Source organism: Rutidosis leptorrhynchoides, chromosome 8 (assembly GCF_046630445.1).
Source record: "Rutidosis leptorrhynchoides isolate AG116_Rl617_1_P2 chromosome 8, CSIRO_AGI_Rlap_v1, whole genome shotgun sequence".
Classification (NCBI taxonomy): Eukaryota; Viridiplantae; Streptophyta; class Magnoliopsida; order Asterales; family Asteraceae; genus Rutidosis; species Rutidosis leptorrhynchoides.
In genome coordinates, this window is record NC_092340.1 from 1,210,775 (window position 1) to 1,231,943 (window position 21,169).

Sequence of the window (21,169 nt, forward strand, 5' to 3'; positions counted from 1 at the left end):
AAATCAAAGTTTATCATAGTTTTTAATTATCCAAACCAAAACAGCCCCTGGTTTCACTACGACGGCGTATATCCGATTTTATGGTGTTCATCGTGTTTCCAGGTTTTAAATCATTAAGTTAGCATATCATATAGATATAGAACATGTGTTTAGTTGGTTTTAAAAGTCAAGTTAGAAGGATTAACTTTTGTTTGCGAACAAGTTTAGAATTAACTAAACTATGTTCTAGTGATTACAAGTTTAAACCTTCGAATAAGATAGCTTTATATGTATGAATCGAATGATGTTATGAACATCATTACTACCTCAAGTTTTCTGGATAAAACTACTGGAAATGAGAAAAATGGATCTAGCTTCAAAGGATCCTTGGATGGCTTGAAAGTTCTTGAAGCAGAATCATGACACGAAAACAGTTCAAGTAAGATTTTCACTCGAAATAAGATTGTTATAGTTGTAGAAATTGAATCAAAGCTTGAATATGAATATTACCTTGAATTAGAAAGATAACCTACTGTAAATAACAAAGGTTCCTTGATCTTAGATGATTACTTGGAATGGATTAGAAAGCTTGGAAGTAGACTTGCAAACTTGGAAGTATTCTTGATTTTTATGAAACTATACTTATGGAATTTATGAAGAACACTTAGAACTTGAAGATGGAACTTGAGAGAGATCAATTAGATGAAGAAAATTGAAGAATGAAAGTGTTTGTAGGTATTTTTGGTCGTTGATATATGGATTAGATATAAAGGATATGTAATTTTGTTTTCATGTAAATAAGTCATGAATGATTACTAATATTTTTGTAATTTTATGAGATATTTCATGCTAGTTGCCAAATGATGGTTCCCACATGTGTTAGGTGACTCACATGGGCTGCTAAGAGCTGATCATTGGAGTGTATATACCAATAGTACATACATCTAAAAGCTGTGTATTGTACGAGTACGAATACGGGTGCATACGAGTAGAATTGTTGATGAAACTGAACGAGGATGTAATTGTAAGCATTTATGTTAAGTAGAAGTACTTTGATATGTGTCTTGAAGTCTTTCAAAAGTGTAATAATACATATCAAAACACAACATGTATATACATTCTAATGGAGTCGTTAAGTCTTCGTTAGTCGTTACATGTACGTGTTGTTTTGAAACCTTTAAGTTAACGATCTCAATTAATGTTGTTAACCCAATGTTTATTATATCAAATGAGATGTTAAATTATTATGTTATCATGATATTATGATGTATGAATATCTCTTAATATGATATATACATTAAAATATCGTTACAACGATAATCGTTACATATAAGTCTCGTTTCGTAATTCTTGAGTTAGTAGTCTTGTTTTTAAATATCATTTTATCATGTTAAATATAGTGTATCAATATCTTAATATGATACATATGTATTTAGTAGACGTTATCATAACGATAATCGTTATATATATATCATTTCGAGTTTCTTAACTTAGTAATCTCATTTCTTATGTATATCACACATTGTTAATATATTTAGTGAGATACTTACTCATCATAATCTTATGTCAACCATATATATTATATATATGTCTATATATACCACAACATGTAGTTTTTACAATTTTGTAACGTTCGTGAATCGCCGGTCAACTTGGGTGATCAATTGTCTATATGAAACTTATTTCATTTAATCAAGTCTTAACAAGTTTGATTGCTTAACATGTTGGAAACATTTAGTCATGTAAATATCAATCTCAATTAATATATATAAATATAAAAAAGTTCGGGTCACTATAGTAGATTTCTTATTTTCAATTTCAATGCACAAGAGCTTTTTATATGTCTAAATTTTTTAATGAGAGGTTAAAGGTCTTTAATTAGAAAAATTCGAAATAAATACGGTAAGAGTTAAGAAAACGATAGGTTCGAATGCAACTTGCACTAAATTAGTGGGTGAAAAGAGAGGGACCCTAAAAAAGTATGAATCCACAAACTAACAGGTGTGATGCTTTTGTTACAAGGATGGGTTTATTGATGGTGCCAACCCAGATTCTCAATCATATTTTTTTATTTTTTTTTCCTTTCATTCTTTTTCCCTCCAATATAACCCAAGTCATTTTATTTTTTAATTTTGGACTCCTAAATTTACAACAAATATAATATAATGACCCCTTCCCAAATATACGAGTATTAAAAAATGGACATATAATATTCACTCGCCGGTTTGATTGTTCCAGACCTGCTTATTCCTTTTGTCCCCTGTGGATATAATCCACCACCTGTTGATTAATTTCTTAAATAGAAAAAGGGCGTGTCTTTGCTAGTAAAATTGATGATTAGGGTTTGAATACCGGTCTTGATTTTGATTTAGGTTTCAGAAATCAAGAGAGAAACAAGAAACTTTTTGCATATATATATTTTTTTTTAGTTAAATTGATTAGGGTTTGAATTATCATTATTTTATTTCGAATTGGGTTTCTGAAAGCAAGAGAGGAACAAGAAAAAGTTGGCATTTTTAGTAATAATAAAGATTATGGATCTTGATAATATAGAGTGTGTGTCGTCTTGTATGGATGATGTGGAAGATGCAGAGATCCATGGTGTTCCAAAGTCCCCTGCTTCCAATCGTGGAATGCGTCCTGTTACAAGCGTTCATGAATTACTGGAGTGCCCTGTTTGTACCAATTCAATGTACCCTCCTATTCATCAGGTTTTCTTTCATCACTTCCCTTTATATCTTTAATGTTAGGTTTTCATTAATTTGATTATACAAGTATATATAACTTAATTAGGGCAAATTTGATCACCCCGTTGCTGAATTGCAATCTGGAAATGGTACCGTACTACTTTGATGTGATTATTTTTTGAAATTTGCATTTAGCCACCAGGGTATAGGAGTATATCATCCCTCTTTACAAAAATTGTACTGTAGTTGTCTAAAAAATAAAAATAATAAGCTATAAGTTTTTTTTTTTTTTTTTTTTTAAGAAAAAACATAAATTGTAATCATCCAGTTATTCATTGCAGTGTCAGAATGGACACACGTTATGCTCGACATGTAAAACACGAGTGCACAACAGATGCCCGACTTGCAGACAAGAGCTTGGTGATATTAGATGCTTAGCACTGGAGAAGGTAGCAGAGTCGCTTCAACTCCCGTGCAGATATTATTCATTAGGATGCCCTGAAATATTTCCTTATTACAGCAAACTTAAACACGAGACATTATGCGACTTTAGACCTTATAATTGCCCGTACGCGGGATCAGAATGCTCAGTCACTGGAGACATACCTTGTCTTGTCACACATCTAAGAGACGACCATAAAGTGGATATGCACACAGGCTGTACTTTTAATCACCGTTATGTGAAATCTAACCCACGTGAAGTTGAAAACGCCACTTGGATGCTCACTGTAAGTTCTCATGATATGTTTGTTGTCACTTGTGGAAGTGAAACCTTTCCTATTTACACATAAGATGCTCTATAGTATTTTATTCTATATGCTTTATTATATATTAGGCCACCCAACCTAAGCCTTCATAAGGTTCTATCAGGTATCAAGGCCACCCAATAGTCAAAACAACATGCTATAGGTAAAAAGAATTTCTTATTTATAACTCAATTTTTTTTATTTTTTTTTATTTTTTTTATCTTTATAACACATTGAACCAGTTATAAAGGTTTAACTACATGACATCCCACAAAAATTTAGCATTTCTAAGTTAGGGCCACTTATTATCGTATTACAAGTTTTTGGTGGTTATTAAACCAAAGTGATACGTAGGTGACCTGAAATGCAATGCTGTCTTGAAAGTTGAAACCATGGTGGCCTTATTATTCAGGTGTGTTGAAGTGGATGGGTTTAATTAAATTGTTTGGGTGGCAGGTGTTTAATTGTTATGGAGAGTATTTTTGTCTTCACTTTGAAGCATTTCAGCTGGGGATGGCACCTGTATACATGGCGTTTGTACGGTTTATGGGTGATGAAGTTGAAGCTCGAAGCTACAGTTACAGTTTAGAAGTTGGAGGGAATGGAAGAAAGTTGATGTGGGAAGGAACACCAAGGAGCATAAGGGATAGCCATAGGAAAGTAAAAGAGAGTCACGACGGCCTCATAATACAAAGGAATATGGCCCTCTTTTTCTCAGGTGGTGATAGAAAACAACTTAAACTTAGAGTTACCGGCAAGATATGGAAGGAACAACAACAACAACAACACAATCATCCTGATGCCGATGCTACTGCTGCTGCTGCTGCTGCTGCTGCTGCTGCTGGGGTTTGCATACCAAATCATTTTACCTGATTGATTCTTAATTTTTACAGTATATTTTTCATTATCAACTAAAACCAGTAGTCGTGCCTGTCTCTGACATTGGAGTAGATAGTTACTTGGAGTGAGGCTTTGACCTCACCTTAGCAATATTGTAATACTCACTGTGTTTTTGCATTTAACTCATGTACTGATTATCATTTAACTTTTTTTATTTAGTACATTAGTAATTAGTATTGGGTTTTACATCTCCTCTGAAAATAACCATGCTTTTACTGAATTCACATTTCTTGTTCATTTCAATTTATGCTCTTGAATATTGATTGTATATATATATGGTATATTGTACAGTATATAGTACTAGTATTTAGTTTCAATCACTTTCCCTTCCTTTGAAAATAGCATAACCCAGTGTTGTTAAAAATCCTTTTTGTTTTTTTTGAAGTAATAAATTGTATTGTATTGAATCACATCTATCTAGTTGATTGAAGTGTGAATGACAATAACTGAATTTCTGTAAATAGTTTGTTTTTTCTCTGTTGTGTTTTCATAATTTGGATATTTGTTTTGGTGGGTATGTTTGTTAGTTCAGGTTGGTTGGTTGGTTGGTTGGTTGGTTGGTTGTAGCTTGTCGTTTTGCCCCGTTTGGTTGTTTTCTCATTTCGGCTTCCTTTGTATCTTTGGTTTGCAAGTACTTTTATTTTGTGATTAAAATCTACACAGTTGTTTTATATCCTGTTTTCTCATTTCGGCTTCCTTTGTATCTTTGGTTTGCAAGTACTTTTATTTTGTGATTAAAATCTACACAGTTAGTTTTATATCCTCCAGCTCACTATTATACTTATTGATGATGAAATATAAATAAAGTTGGTTGGGTTCTTAATCTTGCGTACTTTAACCAACCAACGGATCTCCCTCCCTCTCTTCCAATCAAAATGTATTAAGTTAACTATTGACTATACACATAATTTTAGGACATTTCGCTAGATACATTGCTAATAGTCGAGATGTACAAAATATATATAAAAAGTCAAAGCTATCCTAACAAACTATGTATTATCTTTAGAACGCATTCTGTAATTGATCTCTCTCCCTAGAATTATGTATTGGTTGTTATTCACTTTACATATATAAGATAGTTAAGAATGTACACATATACTCAAAACGATTCTAATGAATGACAGAAACAATATTTCATACGATTACTATTGTTCATCAAGAGGTGTTTATTGATTCAATTTTTAAGTTTATCATGTTAAATCGGATCGATCTGTTGAGAGAAACACCGAAACCAAATCCAAATGTCAAAACTTAACTGAAACAAACGGAATTTAAAATTGATTTTTGGTTCGGTTTGAGCTAAATACCGTATAAATTAAAATTTCGTTAAACACACAATTCAAAATACGAAGTTACAAATTATCCAAGATTATATTATACAAACTGCATATATATGACTATTAATAAGTGTTCTACAGTTAAATATATATGAATCTCAAAGTTAAATTTCACAGTAAGAACATTGTTAAATTCTTTTAAGTTTTTAGAACTCCAAACTATTCAAATTTAATTAGCTGAAATTGCAGCTCACACACGTCATTATAAAGTTAACTGAATTCGGAAAATTCGAAACTGAACTGCGAATTAAAAAGTATTTGGTCTCATTTTTAGGTCTTGTTTTTATTTGGTAAAGGAGAAGAGTAAGAGTGAATTGTTGTTCTTCCTTCCTCCATCACACTACGAGGGCTGGCCGGAATATGTTTGTACGATTCAATGGTTGTAGAATAATAGTGAAAATTCCAGGTAACTTGATCGACCCGACGAGATTGTCCTGACTCAGACGGCCTTGAGAAGCAACACTCGGATCCTTTTGCAGGTGAAGGGGCAGAGATACTAAGTAATCCCTTATTCTCATATTGATATTCCACTATTTCTTTTTGAATTTTTCCAAATTAATAGTCTACTTCTATAAATAGATAAGAATAAAAAATTAAAGTTTTTTTTATACTTTAACTTTGCATATAAACCGAAAAGATAGGTAGAAATAAATAAGACGTAAAATTGTAAAGTAAAGATGAAGTACAATGTAACCAATTTATTAAGGAATACGTAGTATTAGTTTTTACTATAACTTATTTAGGAATGCTAATTTTAAAGACTGACAGGCACAAATCACAATGATCAACAAAGTAAAAAAGAACTTTAGGGACACATAGTGAATATATAAGTTGTACCCAATGTTAAAAAAGACAGAGACGGGGTCGAGACGTTTGAGACCTTAACACGTCGAGACGTGGGTCGAGACGGACGTTGACTTATATATATATACTCACACATATTTTAAAGCAAAAAAAGATTTCGTTGACCAGTTTGTACCTATAATCGTTAGTATCGTTAATATAATACAAAAAGGCAATACTAAATTTAAACCGACTTTTGACTTTTGTTTTTAACCGGCGTCATTTGAAGGCGGGACGGGATCGACTTATTAGAAGACGGAACTGGATCGAAACAGAGTGTTCCCCACGGTGAATTAGAAAGAATGTTTGACTTTGGAGTCAAAATATAAATAAATAAATCTGTAACTGTGTTCACCTTCCCTCTTTCTATGTGTATGTTTAAGAAGAAATAAATAGTCCTCGACCTCGCAACTTGGATATAAAGTCGCGATCACAGATACTTGAGAGCCGAGGTTTGATTCTGTTTCTATAACTTATTGCACGTTTATCGTTCAATCGATTTCCGTGGGTGTTAAAGTTGGATCCGAGATTATCGATTGGTTAATCCAACGAATAAAGTGTATATTGTAAATTAAAATTGTTTGCATCGTACTGGCTTTAGATTAGTAATGGGATTCGTTAATGGTATAAACGTGTAATGTACTTGGATTTTGAATTTGTGCCTCTTTCTATTTGGGTCTATTAAAAGTCTTGGATTATTATTCCATTGCAGCAGCTCAATCAAATTTCAGTAAGGGCTGTTGAGGCTTTGAATAAATTAATCAATCATCTGTAAATATTCTTTTCTTTGTGGTTGGGTCATTAAATAATAATAATAATAATAATAATACTGTATGTACTTTAGCTGCTTCAAGTCCATAAACAACATTTGTGCGATTTGATTTGATATATTGATAATTACAGAAAAGACAGAATGCTGTTTACCTGAATTTAGTTGTTGCTGTGCAGAAGATAATCATGTTGTTGAAGTTTATAGTGACATTGCTTCATTAAACACGTGAATTGGATCGTTTGTTTGTAATGCAATCCGCTGAAACAAGTAAACACAAGAAGTTAAAATTCTCGGACTCGACTTGCAAGATGCCACAAACTGAGACTGCTCTACATACAACAACAAGTGATGATGGGCAGTTTTGTTTCCCGATTGAGAAGATAGTGCAGTACCCATTACCTGGTTGCTGCTGTCCATCTTCTGTTAGTTTCAGTCCTGATGACAATCTAATATCTTACTTGTTTAGTCCTGATCAAACATTGAACAGAAAAGTCTTCATATTTGATCTTACAACTGGTAAGCAACAAGTGTTTTTTAGTCCTCCTGATGGTGGGCTTGATGAGGATAATTTATCAGAAGAAGAAAAGTTTAGGAGGGAAAGATCAAGAGAGCGTGGTTTGGGTGTGACCCGCTATGAATGGGTTAGAACAAGCAACTCTAAGAAGACCACTATTATGGTTCCTTTGCCTCCCGGGGTTTGTACTCACTCTCTTGTCTGTTTGAATTATTATTTATAGCGAGCAAATTATTATTCATGTTCACTTAATATATATATACATATATATATATATATATATATATATATATATATATATATATATATATATATATATATATATATATATATGAGTAACCCTTCCTTCTTTTTTTTTTTTTTTACGCACACAGATATATTTTATGGATCGCTCTTCGCAACCTCAGCTAAAGCTTTCTAGTGAGACCTCCCCAATTGTTGATCCTCGTCTTTCTCCAGATGGTACTATGCTTGCTTATGTAACAAATAATGAACTACACGTGTTGGATCTTTTATACTATAGGTCAAAACGTTTGACATCTGGGGCTAATGGGACCACCAAGGTTAGCTACCTCTAAATGCAAGTTATTATTAGTATGATTATCAATATTAATATTATTATGTGTTAACAATGCATTCATACCGTAGCCATATGCATGCATTTTCTATGGGGCTACTTTTGTCTAATTTATATGAATTAGATAGTGGGATTTCTATATAACTTGGTACTAGAGAGTTTTAGGTAGCATCTAAACGTGCGATTTGAATGTGATTATGTGAATTGTGTCGGAACATTTTGGTTCTAGGAATTTAACAGATAAGATAAGCATTTATAGTTTACTTATACCACCTTTGATAATAATTTTTATGTTTATTATTACAGCTAGTATCAAATCAATACGGTTATCTTACCCATATAAGTGATACATAAAGCACCTCTTAATTATATCTTCTCTATAAAACATCATTTTGCTCTTTCTAGTTGCTAGTCAAGGACAAACAAACACACACACACATACATGTAAGGGGCACTTTGCAAGTTTTCTTTTTTAGTTGTTTCATTTGTTAGAAACCCAAAAAGCTCCAAGGTAAAAAAAAGGTATGTTGGATGGATCAGATGTCCTTAGTGTTTTCATTTGGTAACACATTACTTTTTTAGTTAAAGTTTCAGTACAATAAGCTGAAACCGCTAAGTCACGATGTCATAGATAATAATAGTTTTAGGCTATCAATGGCACAAACTTGTCATATCAGGTGCTTGCTGATTGCTAAGAACAATGATACAAGGTAAAAGTTTGTATGCACATGAGCAAATATATTAAAAGGGATATTATTATAAGATTCAAAGTCAAGTATTATTGTATGTATTTTACAGTAGTATCTATTTCGCAGGTTTACCATTCCGTATAGTATGTCCAGTATGCATGGCATTCCTATTAATATTTAACTGGTTGTTGTTTGTTACAGACACATGCTGTTGCAGAGTATATAGCACAGGTGAGATTCTTGTAATATTAGCCCACATACAGTGTAAATACGTATTCAAGACTTAATATAAAACCAGCAATTAGTTAGTTAGTTAGTTGTAGATGAAATTGATTTTTAAAGAGTTTTGTGAACTTTAGGAAGAGATGAATCGAAAAAATGGTTACTGGTGGTCACCAGACAGCAAGTGCATAGCGTTTACAGAGGTGAATTCATCCGAGATACCTGTTTATAGAATCATGCACCAGGGTAAGACTACTGTTGGTTCAGAAGAACATGCTTACCCTTTTGCTGGGGCCTCCAATGTGAAGGTGCGTCTCGGTGTTGTTCCCGTTATCGGAGGACACGTTACTTGGATGGATCTTTGCTGTGGAGGAGGGAATGATGACCACGAATATCTTGCCCGAGTTAACTGGATAAACGGAAATACTCTCATCGCCCAGGTATTAAACAGGTCTCATTCCAAACTGAAACTTGTTAAGTTTGATGTTAAAACTGGCCAGGGAAAATGTATCATGGTTGAAGAAAATGACACGTGGGTGAATCTACACGATTCGTTCACTCCTTTAGTTAAAGAAGGTGGTGGTTTTCTGTGGGCCAGCGAGAAAACTGGATTTAGACATGTTTATATGCATGGCGAAGATGGTGTCTGCTTGGGACCCATAACGCAAGGTGAATGGATGGTGGAACAGATTGTGGGGGTTAATGAAGCCTCGGGTTTTGTATATTTCACTGGAACCGTAGATGGCCCTCTGGAGTGTCATCTGTATCGGTCTAACCTATATCCACCTAAGAAGAATCATCATCCAATTGAAATCCCAATTAAGTTGACCCGTGACAAAGGAAAACATCTAGTAGTGCTTGATCATCAGATGCATAAGTTTGTAGATATTTACGATTCTTTGGATTCGCCACCTACACTATCACTTTGCTCCTTGCATGACGGAAGCCGGATTATGTCTCTCTATGAACAACAAGCATCTACAATTTCAAGAGTTAAGCAGGAGCTGCAACTTGAGCCTCCAAAGATATACCAAATTGAAGCAAAAGATGGTACTGTTCTATACGGGGCTTTATATAAACCAGATGAAGAAAAATTTGGACTTCCTCCGTATAAAACCATGGTTGCGGTGTACGGTGGACCTGGTGTACAGCTTGTCTGTAATTCTTGGGCCAACATGGTCGATATGAGAGCTCAGTTTCTTAGAAGTAAAGGCATCCTAGTATGGAAGGTATGTTCATCAATACCACCTTTTTTATTTTTATTTTTAACAATTAATTAATTAAGTAAATTAAATAAATTAGTTTAGGTGATTATAATCGAACATTAATCTCTTCAATTTCTATTCTACTCCATCATAGTAATATATACCACCTTTTTTGTTGGGGTTGTTTCCAATATTTTCTCTCTCTTAATTTGTTCGAGCTGTGTGTTCTGTTCCCTAGATGGATAACAGGGGTAGTTCTCGGCGAGGGCTAGAATTTGAAGGTGCATTGAAGCACAATTTCGGACGGTTTGATGTGGAGGATCAAGTTGCTGGAGCGGAATGGTTAATAAAACAAGGGCTTGCAAAAGCAGGTCACATTGGAATGTGTGGGTGGAGCTATGGAGGATACCTGTCTGCCATGTCTGTATCGAGGTTCCCTGAGGTATTCAAGTGTGCAGTTTCAGGTGCACCGGTGAGCTCATGGGATGGGTATGATACGTTTTACACGGAGAAGTACATGGGAAAGCCTGATGAGAACAAATCGGGTTATTCATTTGGTTCGTTGATGAACCATGTGGGTAACCTCAAGGGGAATGGGGGGAAGCAGCTGTTGCTGGTTCATGGGTTGATCGATGAGAATGTTCACTTCAGGCATACAGCTAGGCTGTTGAATGCGTTGGTGGCAGCTCGAAAGCCTTACGAGTTGTTGATATTCCCAGATGCAAGACACATGCCTCGCCCTTTTAAAGACCGGCTTTACATGGAGGAAAGAATTTGGGACTTCATTCACACCACTTTATGATTTACTTTACTTTACACTAGTCATTAGTAGTATTCAAAAAGTTTAAAATCATTGTCCGTTTCTTGTTTTATGCGTTTATTTGGAGTTGTTCCCTCCCTCCCTCCCTCCCTCCCTGCCTGTACACCATAGTCAAGTACGTGCAGACAAGCTATTATAAACACTGTTGCTGTTTACTTAATGCAAAAACGATACGCTATCTGCAGGCGGTATAACAGTTTCTTGATGGTTAAATTTTGGTAAAGTTTACTTATGGTGATGTTTTTTGAAACGGTTTGATCCATTAATTCAACCTGCTTTATTTTTTCTGCACATGTATGTGTGTATGTACGTATATGTTTTTGATAACGGATATACAAGAAGATCATGTTCACCTAGATATCAAAAATCACTGATATACAAAAAGATCATGATCTGCCAAAAATTAAGGTTCATGATTACCCACCATCATTTTCCATATGTGCACATATCATAGAACGTTTTTATAAAATTATTCTCATTGTAATTTTGTTAAACTAACCCGTTTCCTCTGAGGCTTTCGAAGTGGAGCATGATGATTCAAGCAAATCAAAAACCTTAATTTGGGCTAATGAAGTTGTTGATTCTACGGTTTTTCAAGGTTTGGTGAACGTTGTCTATAATGACGATTTGATTTCGTTGGTCAATCGTGAGGTCTGTACTAGCGAAGATGTGGTCCGAGGTATGGAGGTGGATCCTAGTCTTGTTTCCCGAGAGGCAGCAAGAAGCATTGTTCGATCGAAGGCCTATTCTAATCATATCCAGGAGGTGAGTAATTCGTCAAAAATGATGCTACTTACATTGGCAATAAGCTTCACGAAGGTCCTGTGTATGGAAAGTGCAGAGGAAGATGAATTGATCTGTGATGATGAACTCGATGTGGATGAAGCTGGCGAATGTGCTTGTTTGGTTACTCATGTCGTTACTGATCATATACATACATATGTATATGTATATTTTTAGTGCGAAAAGCTACTTAAGGACAAAGACGTGAAACTGATGAACCGCGGTAAATGCTAATGAATGCGGTGAGATTACGCGGAATATTAAAGAGTGCGTAGGATTCTCGCAGTACTTGGGCGGAATGCCTAAGTGCGCGCACATCTTACTTCCGCGCAGATCTCAAGCCTATAAATAGGGAGCTTGGCCTCTCATTTTAGGTTGTTGATTCTGGAAGGATTGCCCTAGCCATATTGATCTCTCTCGTGAGTTTGCCCGAAACTTGATCTTTGTTGGTTAAGGTAATTTACGAAGACCGGGACATGGTTGTTGATCGTTTAGCACTTAACGAAATATGACAATAAGGTCCCAAAACCATAATCGACATCCATTATACCCCCTCATTGCACTCAATCCTTGATTAGCCTTTATTGGATAATCTAGGATTGATCAATTGGCGCCATCCGTGGGACACGAATAGAATTGAAATGAGAAATTCACGTTCGTTTTAATCGAGCTATTAAACTCATTTCCTAATTCTAGTCGTGTTAATTTTCTTTATTATGTTGCAGGAAAACGTAATCTCTTTAACAAAAGTTGTGAGCTAAACAAAATGACGAAACAACAAAAGCTTTTAGCTACCAAAAAGGTTGTAAATGAGACGAATATGAATTTGAAGGTGCACAAAGTGCGGAACACTTTTTTGAACAAAAATTCACCACAAAAGATACAAAAGGTGCAAGACATGAAAACAGTAAGCACAATACACAAGAAGAAAGGGTTTAAAAAGCGAAAGGCAGCAGAAATGCTTGAAAAATGGCAATTCGCGCCCATTACTTTTCCATTTGAGCAAAACCGCGATATGTATGACACACCGCTAGTCATATCGTGTAAGATCGCAGATACTGGAATAACAATTATGAAAATACATGTTGACACTGGCAGTAGCATAGATTTGATATACGAGCAATGTTTTCGACAATTGCCAGAATGTATTAAAGAGGAATTGAAGCCAACCGCGATATCTTTGTCTGGTTTCGCGGGTGAATCTGCATGGCCTATGGGGCAAATATCATTAAAAATCGAGTTGCATGATGAAGTAGATGTGAAATTAAAAAGGCAAGCGCAGTTAGATTTTTATGTTATACGCGTTGCTTCGCGTTATAACATGTTGTTGCGTAAGCTTGGCGTGGTGCCATCTACAATACATGGAATGGTAAAATTCACTACTTGCAAGGGTGTGGCAACAATAAATTCTATAGCTATGCAGAAAATTTGTGCGGCTATAAGTATGCATGATGCAGTTGTTGCGCACAAAATTGTAGAAGATGACATGGTTGTCGTAAACTTTAGATATCCTGATCAAAAAGTAAAAATTGGCACCGAGTTGAATGAGGAAATAAGAAAGAAAATTATGCAATTGCTTGTTGCGTACATGGACGTGTTTGCTTGGAGTGAACAAGATATGACTGGAGTTCCGCCTGATGTTGCGGAACATAGATTAAATGCAAATCCTGCACTGAAACCAATTGTGCAAAAGCGTAGAGGAATGGCTCCTGATGGCATGAAGTGGTTATGTGCGGAAATCACCAAATTGGTGAATGCAGGCATTTTGCGCGAGGTAAAATATCAAACATGGGTTGCAAATCCAGTATTGGTAAAAAAAACCTGATGGTTCATGGAGGATGTGCATAGACTTTAAAGACATAAAACAAAGCTTGTCCAAAGGACAACTATCCGCTTCCTGAAATAGATCTCAAAGTGGAGTCTTTGCACGCTTATCCTTACAAATGCTTTCTGGATGCTGCGAAAGGGTATCATCAAATACAAATGGCGCGAGAAGACGAGGATAAAACCGCATTCCATACTGGAAAAGGCATTTATTGTTATATTAAAATGCCTTTTGGACTCAAGAATGCGGGAGCAACTTATCAGAGATTAATTGATAAAGCGTTTAAAAGCCAAATAGGCCGTAATCTTGAGGCTTATGTTGATGATGTTGTCATAAAAAGCAAAACGCAAGAAATTTTTTTGCTTGATATGAAAGAAACATTCGAAAATTTGTGAAAGATTAATATGAAATTGAATCCGTCTAAATGCAGTTTTGGAGAAAAGGAAGGAAATTTTTTAGGGTACTATGTCACTGAGCAGGGCATACAAGCAAATCCTAAGAAAATTGCCGCAATTGAAAACATGACCGCGCCTAAAACTGTTAAAGAGGTGCAAAGTTTAACTGGAAAGATCGCGGCTTTAACCAGATTCCTATCCAAAGCTGCGGAAAGACAATTTCCTTTCTTCCGCACACTTAAAGGGTGTTTGAAACAGAAAAACTTCGTATGAACAGAAGAAGCAGATAAGGCCTTTCAGGAAATGAAGCAATTACTTGCTACGTTACCTACATTGATCGCGCCTATAGATGGGGAAATATTATATCTTTATATTTCGGTTGTGAATGAAGCATTTGGTTCTGTACTTGTTGCGGAAAGGAATAAAGTCCATAAGCCAGTTTATTTTGTTAGCAAGGCACTCGCGGGAAGTGAAATAAACTATGCGCCAATTGAGAAATTTATTTACGCGTTGGTGTTGACGTCGCGAAGGTTGTGCAGATATTTTCAAGGTCACCCAATACATGTTTTAACTTATTTACCGGTTAAGCACGTTTTGAGCACACCTGCGATATCAGGAAGATTCGCAAAATGGGCGATTGAGCTTGGAGCATTTGAAATATCGTATTTTCCGCGTACATCTGTAAAAGGCCAATTTTTGGCAGATTACCTTGCGGAAATGACGAGTGAGCTTGAAGTCATACATTAAAGAACGCAATTAAAGCCTCTTCAGCATGAAATTTGGGATTTATATATAGATGGTGCGTCGTGTATTGAAGGTGCGGGTGCGGGATTGGTGTTAATAAGCCCGAGTGGTGAAGAACACACATACGCGCTGCGTTTTAATTTTGACGTGACAAATAACGAGGCTGAGTATGAAGCACTGCTTGCGGGATTAAATATGGCGCATATGTTGATTCGAAGTTAGTGGCAAATCAATTCAATGGTTCCTTTGAAGCTCATGAGTTGTCTATGCAAAAGTATTTGAAACTTTTGCGGGAAGCTGCAGAAAGATTTGAATTTTTCGAATTGTCACAAGTATCAAGAAGTCAAAACAAAAAGGCGGATGCGTTAAGTAAGCTTGCTGCATTGACTTTCTCGCATTTCCAAAAGCAAGTTTGGGTAGAAGAACTTCCCCATAAGTCCATTGATGGTAGTTTGATTGTTGAGGCTATAGAAGAGGTTCAACCGAATTGGCCGGATCCTATAATTCACTATTTGCGCAATAATATACTACCAGGAGATAAGAAGGAAGCTAGATTAGTACGCGAAAGATCACCTATGTACGTGATAGAAAATGATGTGTTATATCGCAAATCATATTTGGGACCATTAATGCGATGTGTAGGACTGATAATGCTAAAAACGAACATATATTTCATAGCATTATCCCTCAAGAAAGACAAGCTTTTAGTTGCAATTGTCCTATTTACAAGTGATATTCGTTTAAATAATAAAAGGTGAAGACAAAAGGCAGATTCGACGAATTGAAGACGCAAACGACCAAAAAGCTAAAAAGTACAAAGTACAAACAAAGAGGTTCAAATTATTGATGAGAAACGTCTCAAAAGTACAAGAGTACGAGCCGCAAAACGCAAAGTTCAAATTATTAAATCGTACAAAAGGACGTTCAAAAAACCGGAACCAGGACATGAACCAACTAATAACGCACGACGCAACGGACTGAAAGTTACAAATTAATTATGTATATAAATATAATATAATATATAATTAATTATATAAATTATATATATATTATATTTATATATTAAAATCGTCAGCAGTCAAAAGACCCAAGAATGTTAGCTGGAATATGAGGCTCCGCACTCGCGGAGTTCTAAAGTGCAAAAGCTCCGCACTCGCGGAGCTGCATAGTAAAATGTGGGCCTATAAAAGCCATCGAATTCTGCACGAAAAAAAAAACACATCTTTTTCTTTTCCTTACTCTTACTCTCAAATATATATATATATATATATATATATATATATATATATATATATATATATATATAATTTTAATTTTAATTTAAGATTAATAATAATAAGGTTATGTTAGCGAATGTTTTAAGTTTGTAAGTCGAAATTCTGTCCGTGTAACGCTACGCTATTATTAATCATTGTAAGTTATGTTCAACCTTTTTAAATTAATGTCTCGTAGCTAAGTTATTATTATGCTTATTTAATGCCGAAGTAATCGTGATGTTGGACTAAATATTAAAATTAGGTAATTGGGCTTTGGACCATAATTGGGGTTTGGATAAAAGAACGACACTTGTAGAAATTAGACTATGGGCTATTAATGGGTTTTATATTAACTTAACGATACCTCGTTAATTTAATATAAAGGTTATAATTTGACGTATCTATAAATAACCACATACGCTTAATCGGGTACGGTGGGCGGGATATCTATAAATACCAATAATTGTTCATTTTACCGGACACGGAACTGGATTAATAGTTAATGGACTAGTTGAAACAGGGGTGGATTACGTTCAAGGGTAATTGATGTAATTGTTAACAAAGTAATAAAACCTTGGATTACACGCAGTTGATAACCTGGTGCATTCATTAAACAAAGTATTAAGACCTTGTTACAATTCGAATCCCCAATTAGTTGGAATATTTGACTTCGGGTGTAAGGATAATTTGACGAAGACTCTCGCACTTTATATTTATGACTGATGGACTATTATGGACAAAACCGTATGGACATATCGAATAATCCAGGACAAAGGACAATTAACCCATGGTAATAAATTAAAATCAACACGTCAAACATCATGATTACAGAAGTTTAAATAAGCATAATTCCTTTATTTCATATTTCATCGCACTTTTATTTACTGTCATATTATTTAATTGCACTTTTAATTATCGTACTTTTTAATTATCGCAATTTTATTTATTGTCATTTTATTTATCGCACTTTAATTTATCGCACTTTAATTATTGTCATTTACTTTATGCTTTAAATTAAGTTTTATTTTTGATATTTTATATTAGGTTTTAACTGCGACTAAAGTTTTAAAATCGACAAACCGGTCATTAAACGGCAAAAAATCCCCTTTTATAATAATATTACTACTTATATATATATTTATATGTTTACAAATATAGTTTTAAAAATATAGCGTTAAACTTGGCTAGATCCATGTGGAACGAACCGGACTTACTAAAAACTACACTACTGTACGATTAGGTACACTGCCTATAAGTGTTGTAGCAAGGTTTAGGTATATTCACTCTATAAATAAATAAATAACTTGTGTAAAATTGTATCGTATTTAATAGTTTTTCATAATAAATATATAACTATTTCGTATACACCTCTACGCACATCAAGTATTTTTGGCGCCGCTGCCGGGGAATCCTAAACGCCGAAAGCGCAACGCTATAAAAAAAAGATTTTTATTAAAGTTGTAATCTATTTCTGTTAAAAATATACATTTTAAATATTAAAAATACAAGAAAAAGAAAAATATATCTATATATTTTTAAGTTTAGTTAAATTAAAAAGTTTATTTTTATTTATTGTGAAAAAGTTATAAAAAAAAGTAATAAGTTATATTTATATTTTATATATTTTAAAAAAATAAATAAATAAAAAATAAAAAAAACTGAACCTGCGATTTTTGAGCCTGCTCATCATTTGAAACTGCAACCTTCGCACTCGCGGAGTTCTGGGGCAGCAAAAATTCCGCACTCGCGGAGCTACCCTGACAGGTTCAACCTGGTACTGCAATTAATTACGGAGTATTATTAATAATTATTATTATTAAACCCTAATTAGGGTTTGAATTAATTATTAGTATTATTATTTAACCTAGTTTAGTTTTAATTTATATTTTGTGTATTTTAGTTTAAATTAGTTTTATTAATATATAAAATTAATACTTTTATAAAATAAAATATAAAAATTTTATTTTTATAACTTTAAGCTTATTTTTTTCGTATCTTTTTAGTCGTTTAATCGTAATATTTGTATTTTTCGCTCGTATTTAGTTTTAAGCCATAGTTTTTGCCGTAGTTATTTTGATTTCTAGATTTTTTTAGGCGTTGCCGTAAAATCCCTTAAGTGCTTTTTCATTAGACTAAGATTTAGGTGCTTTAGAATTTTGCGATGCTGTTTATAAATTTTAAGTTCCTTTTTAAGTTTCGACGCGCTACCTTCTTATTATTTTTCGACCTCTTATTTTTCGACGCACTTTTTCTTTTTCTTTTCGACGCTCTAGTTTTTAGGAATTAGAATTTTCTCTACTTCTTCTCTAATAATTCAAAACGAAAAATTATTTTAAGCGGTTAAATTGATAGACATCCAAAATTTTCTGGTTCGTAGTAATAGTTGGATTTGTTAGTGGCGAGTTGTAGGCTTCCGATTTAAAGAGTCCTGGCTACCTGCTGCATCTATTGGCTATTCGAAACGTGGGCAAAAGCAGAAAAGTCTATTAATTTGATAACTTTAAATAATTTTTATTTTTTTTAAAACTAATAGGATATTCTGTGAATGCACCGAGCAAAACGTTCACCACCTTTTATACGTTCACCACCTGTAACTCGATCAAGACATCTAGCCAATATTGTCGCCGTTGATTTTTCTTTAGAATCGTCATCAAGTCGACCAAGTACTCCACTTCAAATTTCCGATAATCTATTTTTTGAACCCGACCTCACAATTGAGAATCCGGAGGATATTCAGGGACAATTCAGAGATCCTGAACCATTAATCTTTCCTCCGGAACCACCAATCATTCAAACAGAGATTGTCGAGGAAGAAACTATTAAATCAGAATCCTCTAGTGATTCAGAATCAACCATTCCAATCATGGAAAATCAAGAACCTCTAAGTATGGAAGATCGAATGAGAGCTAAACGCACTGGCCAAGGTCATGCAATTACTCAACCAGACATTAATGCGCCAGATTATGAAATCAAAGGACAAATCCTACACATGGTAACTAAGCAATGCCAATTTAGTGGTGCGCCGAAGGAAGATCCAAACGAACATCTTCGTACCTTTAATAGGATCTGTACTTTATTTAAAATCAGAGAAGTGGAGGATGAACAGATATATCTCATGTTATTTCCCTGGACTTTAAAGGGAGAAGCCAAAGATTGGTTAGAATCGTTACCTGAAGGGGCAATTGATACATGGGACGTTTTAGTTGAAAAATTTCTTAAACAATTCTTTTCGGCATCTAAAGCCGTAAGACTTCAAGGAGAAATTGTTACGTTCACACAAAAGCCAAATGAAACTCTATATGAGGCGTGGACAAGATTTGGAAAGTTGTTGAGAGGATGTCCGCAACATGGTTTAGACACTTATCAAATAGTACAAATATTCTACCAAGGATGCGACATCACTACACGAAAAGACATCGATATAGCAGCTGGTGGTTCCATTATGAAGAAAACAGCAACTGAAGCTTACAAAATTATTGATAACACTGCTTCCCACTCACATGAGTGGCATCAAGAAAAAGATATCGTTAGATCATCTAAAGCAGCTAGAGCCGATTCTAGCCATGACTTTGATTCTATTTCTGCAAAGATAGATGCTGTCGAGAGACGAATGGAAAAGATGACTAAGGATATTCACTCAATACGAATTAGTTGTGAGCAGTGTGGAGGACCACATTTGACAAAAGATTGTCTTAGTATTGAACAAACAATGGAACAAAGAGAGAATGTTTCATACATGAACCAAAGGCCTGAAAATAATTATCAGAATAATTATCAACCGCCAAGACCAATTTACAATCAAAACCAGAATTATAACTGAAATGTTCCATACAACAACCAACAAGGTCCAAGCAATCAACAAGTATCTAATAATACTTACAATCAGCAAAGACCTATTTTTCAAAACAAACCACCACAAACCGATGATAAAAAGCCAAATTTAGAAGATATGATGTCGAAACTAGTTAAATCTCAAACGCAATTTTTCACATCTCAGAAACAAACCAATGAACAAAATGCTCAAGCATTTAGAAATCAACAAGCTTCTATTCAAAATTTGGAACAAGAAGTAAGTAACCTAGCAAGATTGATAGGTGAAAGAAAACCGGGAAGTCTACCTAGCGATACAAATGCTAACCCCCGGAATGAAATAGCTAAAGCCATTACCACAAGAAGTGGTATTACACTTAAACTACCGGAAATACCTGTAATTTCTGATGACTCTGTTCCTACTCCACAAGACCCACAATCTGAGCAAGATAAGGAAAAAGAACCGGTAGTTGAAAAGGTTAATGAAGATGACACAGTTAAGGCAAAACCTTATGTTAAACCATACCAACCACCACTTCCTTACCCGAGTAAAATGAGAAAAGAAAGACTTGAAGCCGAGCAATCCAAATTCTTGGATATGTTTAAACAAATAAATGTCAATCTTCCTTTCATTGATGTAATTTCAGGAATTCCAAGATATGCTAAATTCTTGAAAGATCTAATCACAAATAGAAAGAAAATGGAAGAACTCTCGGCTATTACTATGAATGCTAATTGTTCTGCAGTGCTGTTGAATAAGATACCAGAAAAACTCTCTGATCCAGGAAGTTTCACAATTCCATGTTTTCTGGGTAGTCTTAGTTCAATAGAAGCATTGGCAGATTTAGGTGCTAGTATAAATTTAATGCCATATTCATTATACACTAAACTAGACCTCGGAGAATTGAAACCAACACGAATAAGCATACAACTAGCCGATCGATCAGTAAAATATCCTAGAGGGATAATGGAGAACATGCTAGTTAAAGTTGGTACTTTAGTATTTCCAGTAGATTTTGTTATTCTAGACATGGAACAAGATTCTCGAATTCCTCTCATATTAGG

The 21,169-nt window shown here is 34.5% G+C and overlaps 2 protein-coding genes across 5 annotated transcripts; both read left to right on the forward strand.

The window, feature by feature from the left end:
* Positions 1 to 2,130: 2,130 nt before the first annotated feature.
* LOC139861171 (E3 ubiquitin-protein ligase SINAT5-like) lies at positions 2,131 to 4,511 on the forward strand. 2 transcript variants are annotated; one of them, XM_071849467.1, is made up of 3 exons: positions 2,131 to 2,690; positions 3,008 to 3,394; positions 3,869 to 4,511. In XM_071849467.1, exons 1-3 carry the CDS (start codon positions 2,514 to 2,516, stop codon positions 4,283 to 4,285), a joined length of 981 nt encoding a protein of 326 aa, XP_071705568.1. In that variant the 5' UTR covers positions 2,131 to 2,513; the 3' UTR covers positions 4,286 to 4,511. The 2 variants fall into 2 exon arrangements, with proteins under 2 accessions (XP_071705568.1, XP_071705569.1); XM_071849468.1 differs by having other exon boundaries at positions 3,920 to 4,511.
* A 2,240-nt stretch (positions 4,512 to 6,751) lies between these two features.
* On the forward strand, positions 6,752 to 11,523 carry LOC139861558 (uncharacterized). 3 transcript variants are annotated; one of them, XM_071849988.1, is made up of 6 exons: positions 6,752 to 6,944; positions 7,396 to 7,959; positions 8,153 to 8,341; positions 9,246 to 9,275; positions 9,404 to 10,495; positions 10,710 to 11,523. In XM_071849988.1, the coding sequence occupies exons 2-6, from the start codon at positions 7,513 to 7,515 to the stop codon at positions 11,271 to 11,273; spliced, it is 2,322 nt and encodes a 773-aa protein (XP_071706089.1). In that variant the 5' UTR covers positions 6,752 to 6,944; positions 7,396 to 7,512; the 3' UTR covers positions 11,274 to 11,523. The 3 variants fall into 3 exon arrangements, with proteins under 3 accessions (XP_071706089.1, XP_071706088.1, XP_071706090.1); XM_071849987.1 differs by having other exon boundaries at positions 7,441 to 7,959; XM_071849989.1 differs by having other exon boundaries at positions 7,444 to 7,959.
* The last annotated feature ends 9,646 nt before the right edge of the window (positions 11,524 to 21,169 follow it).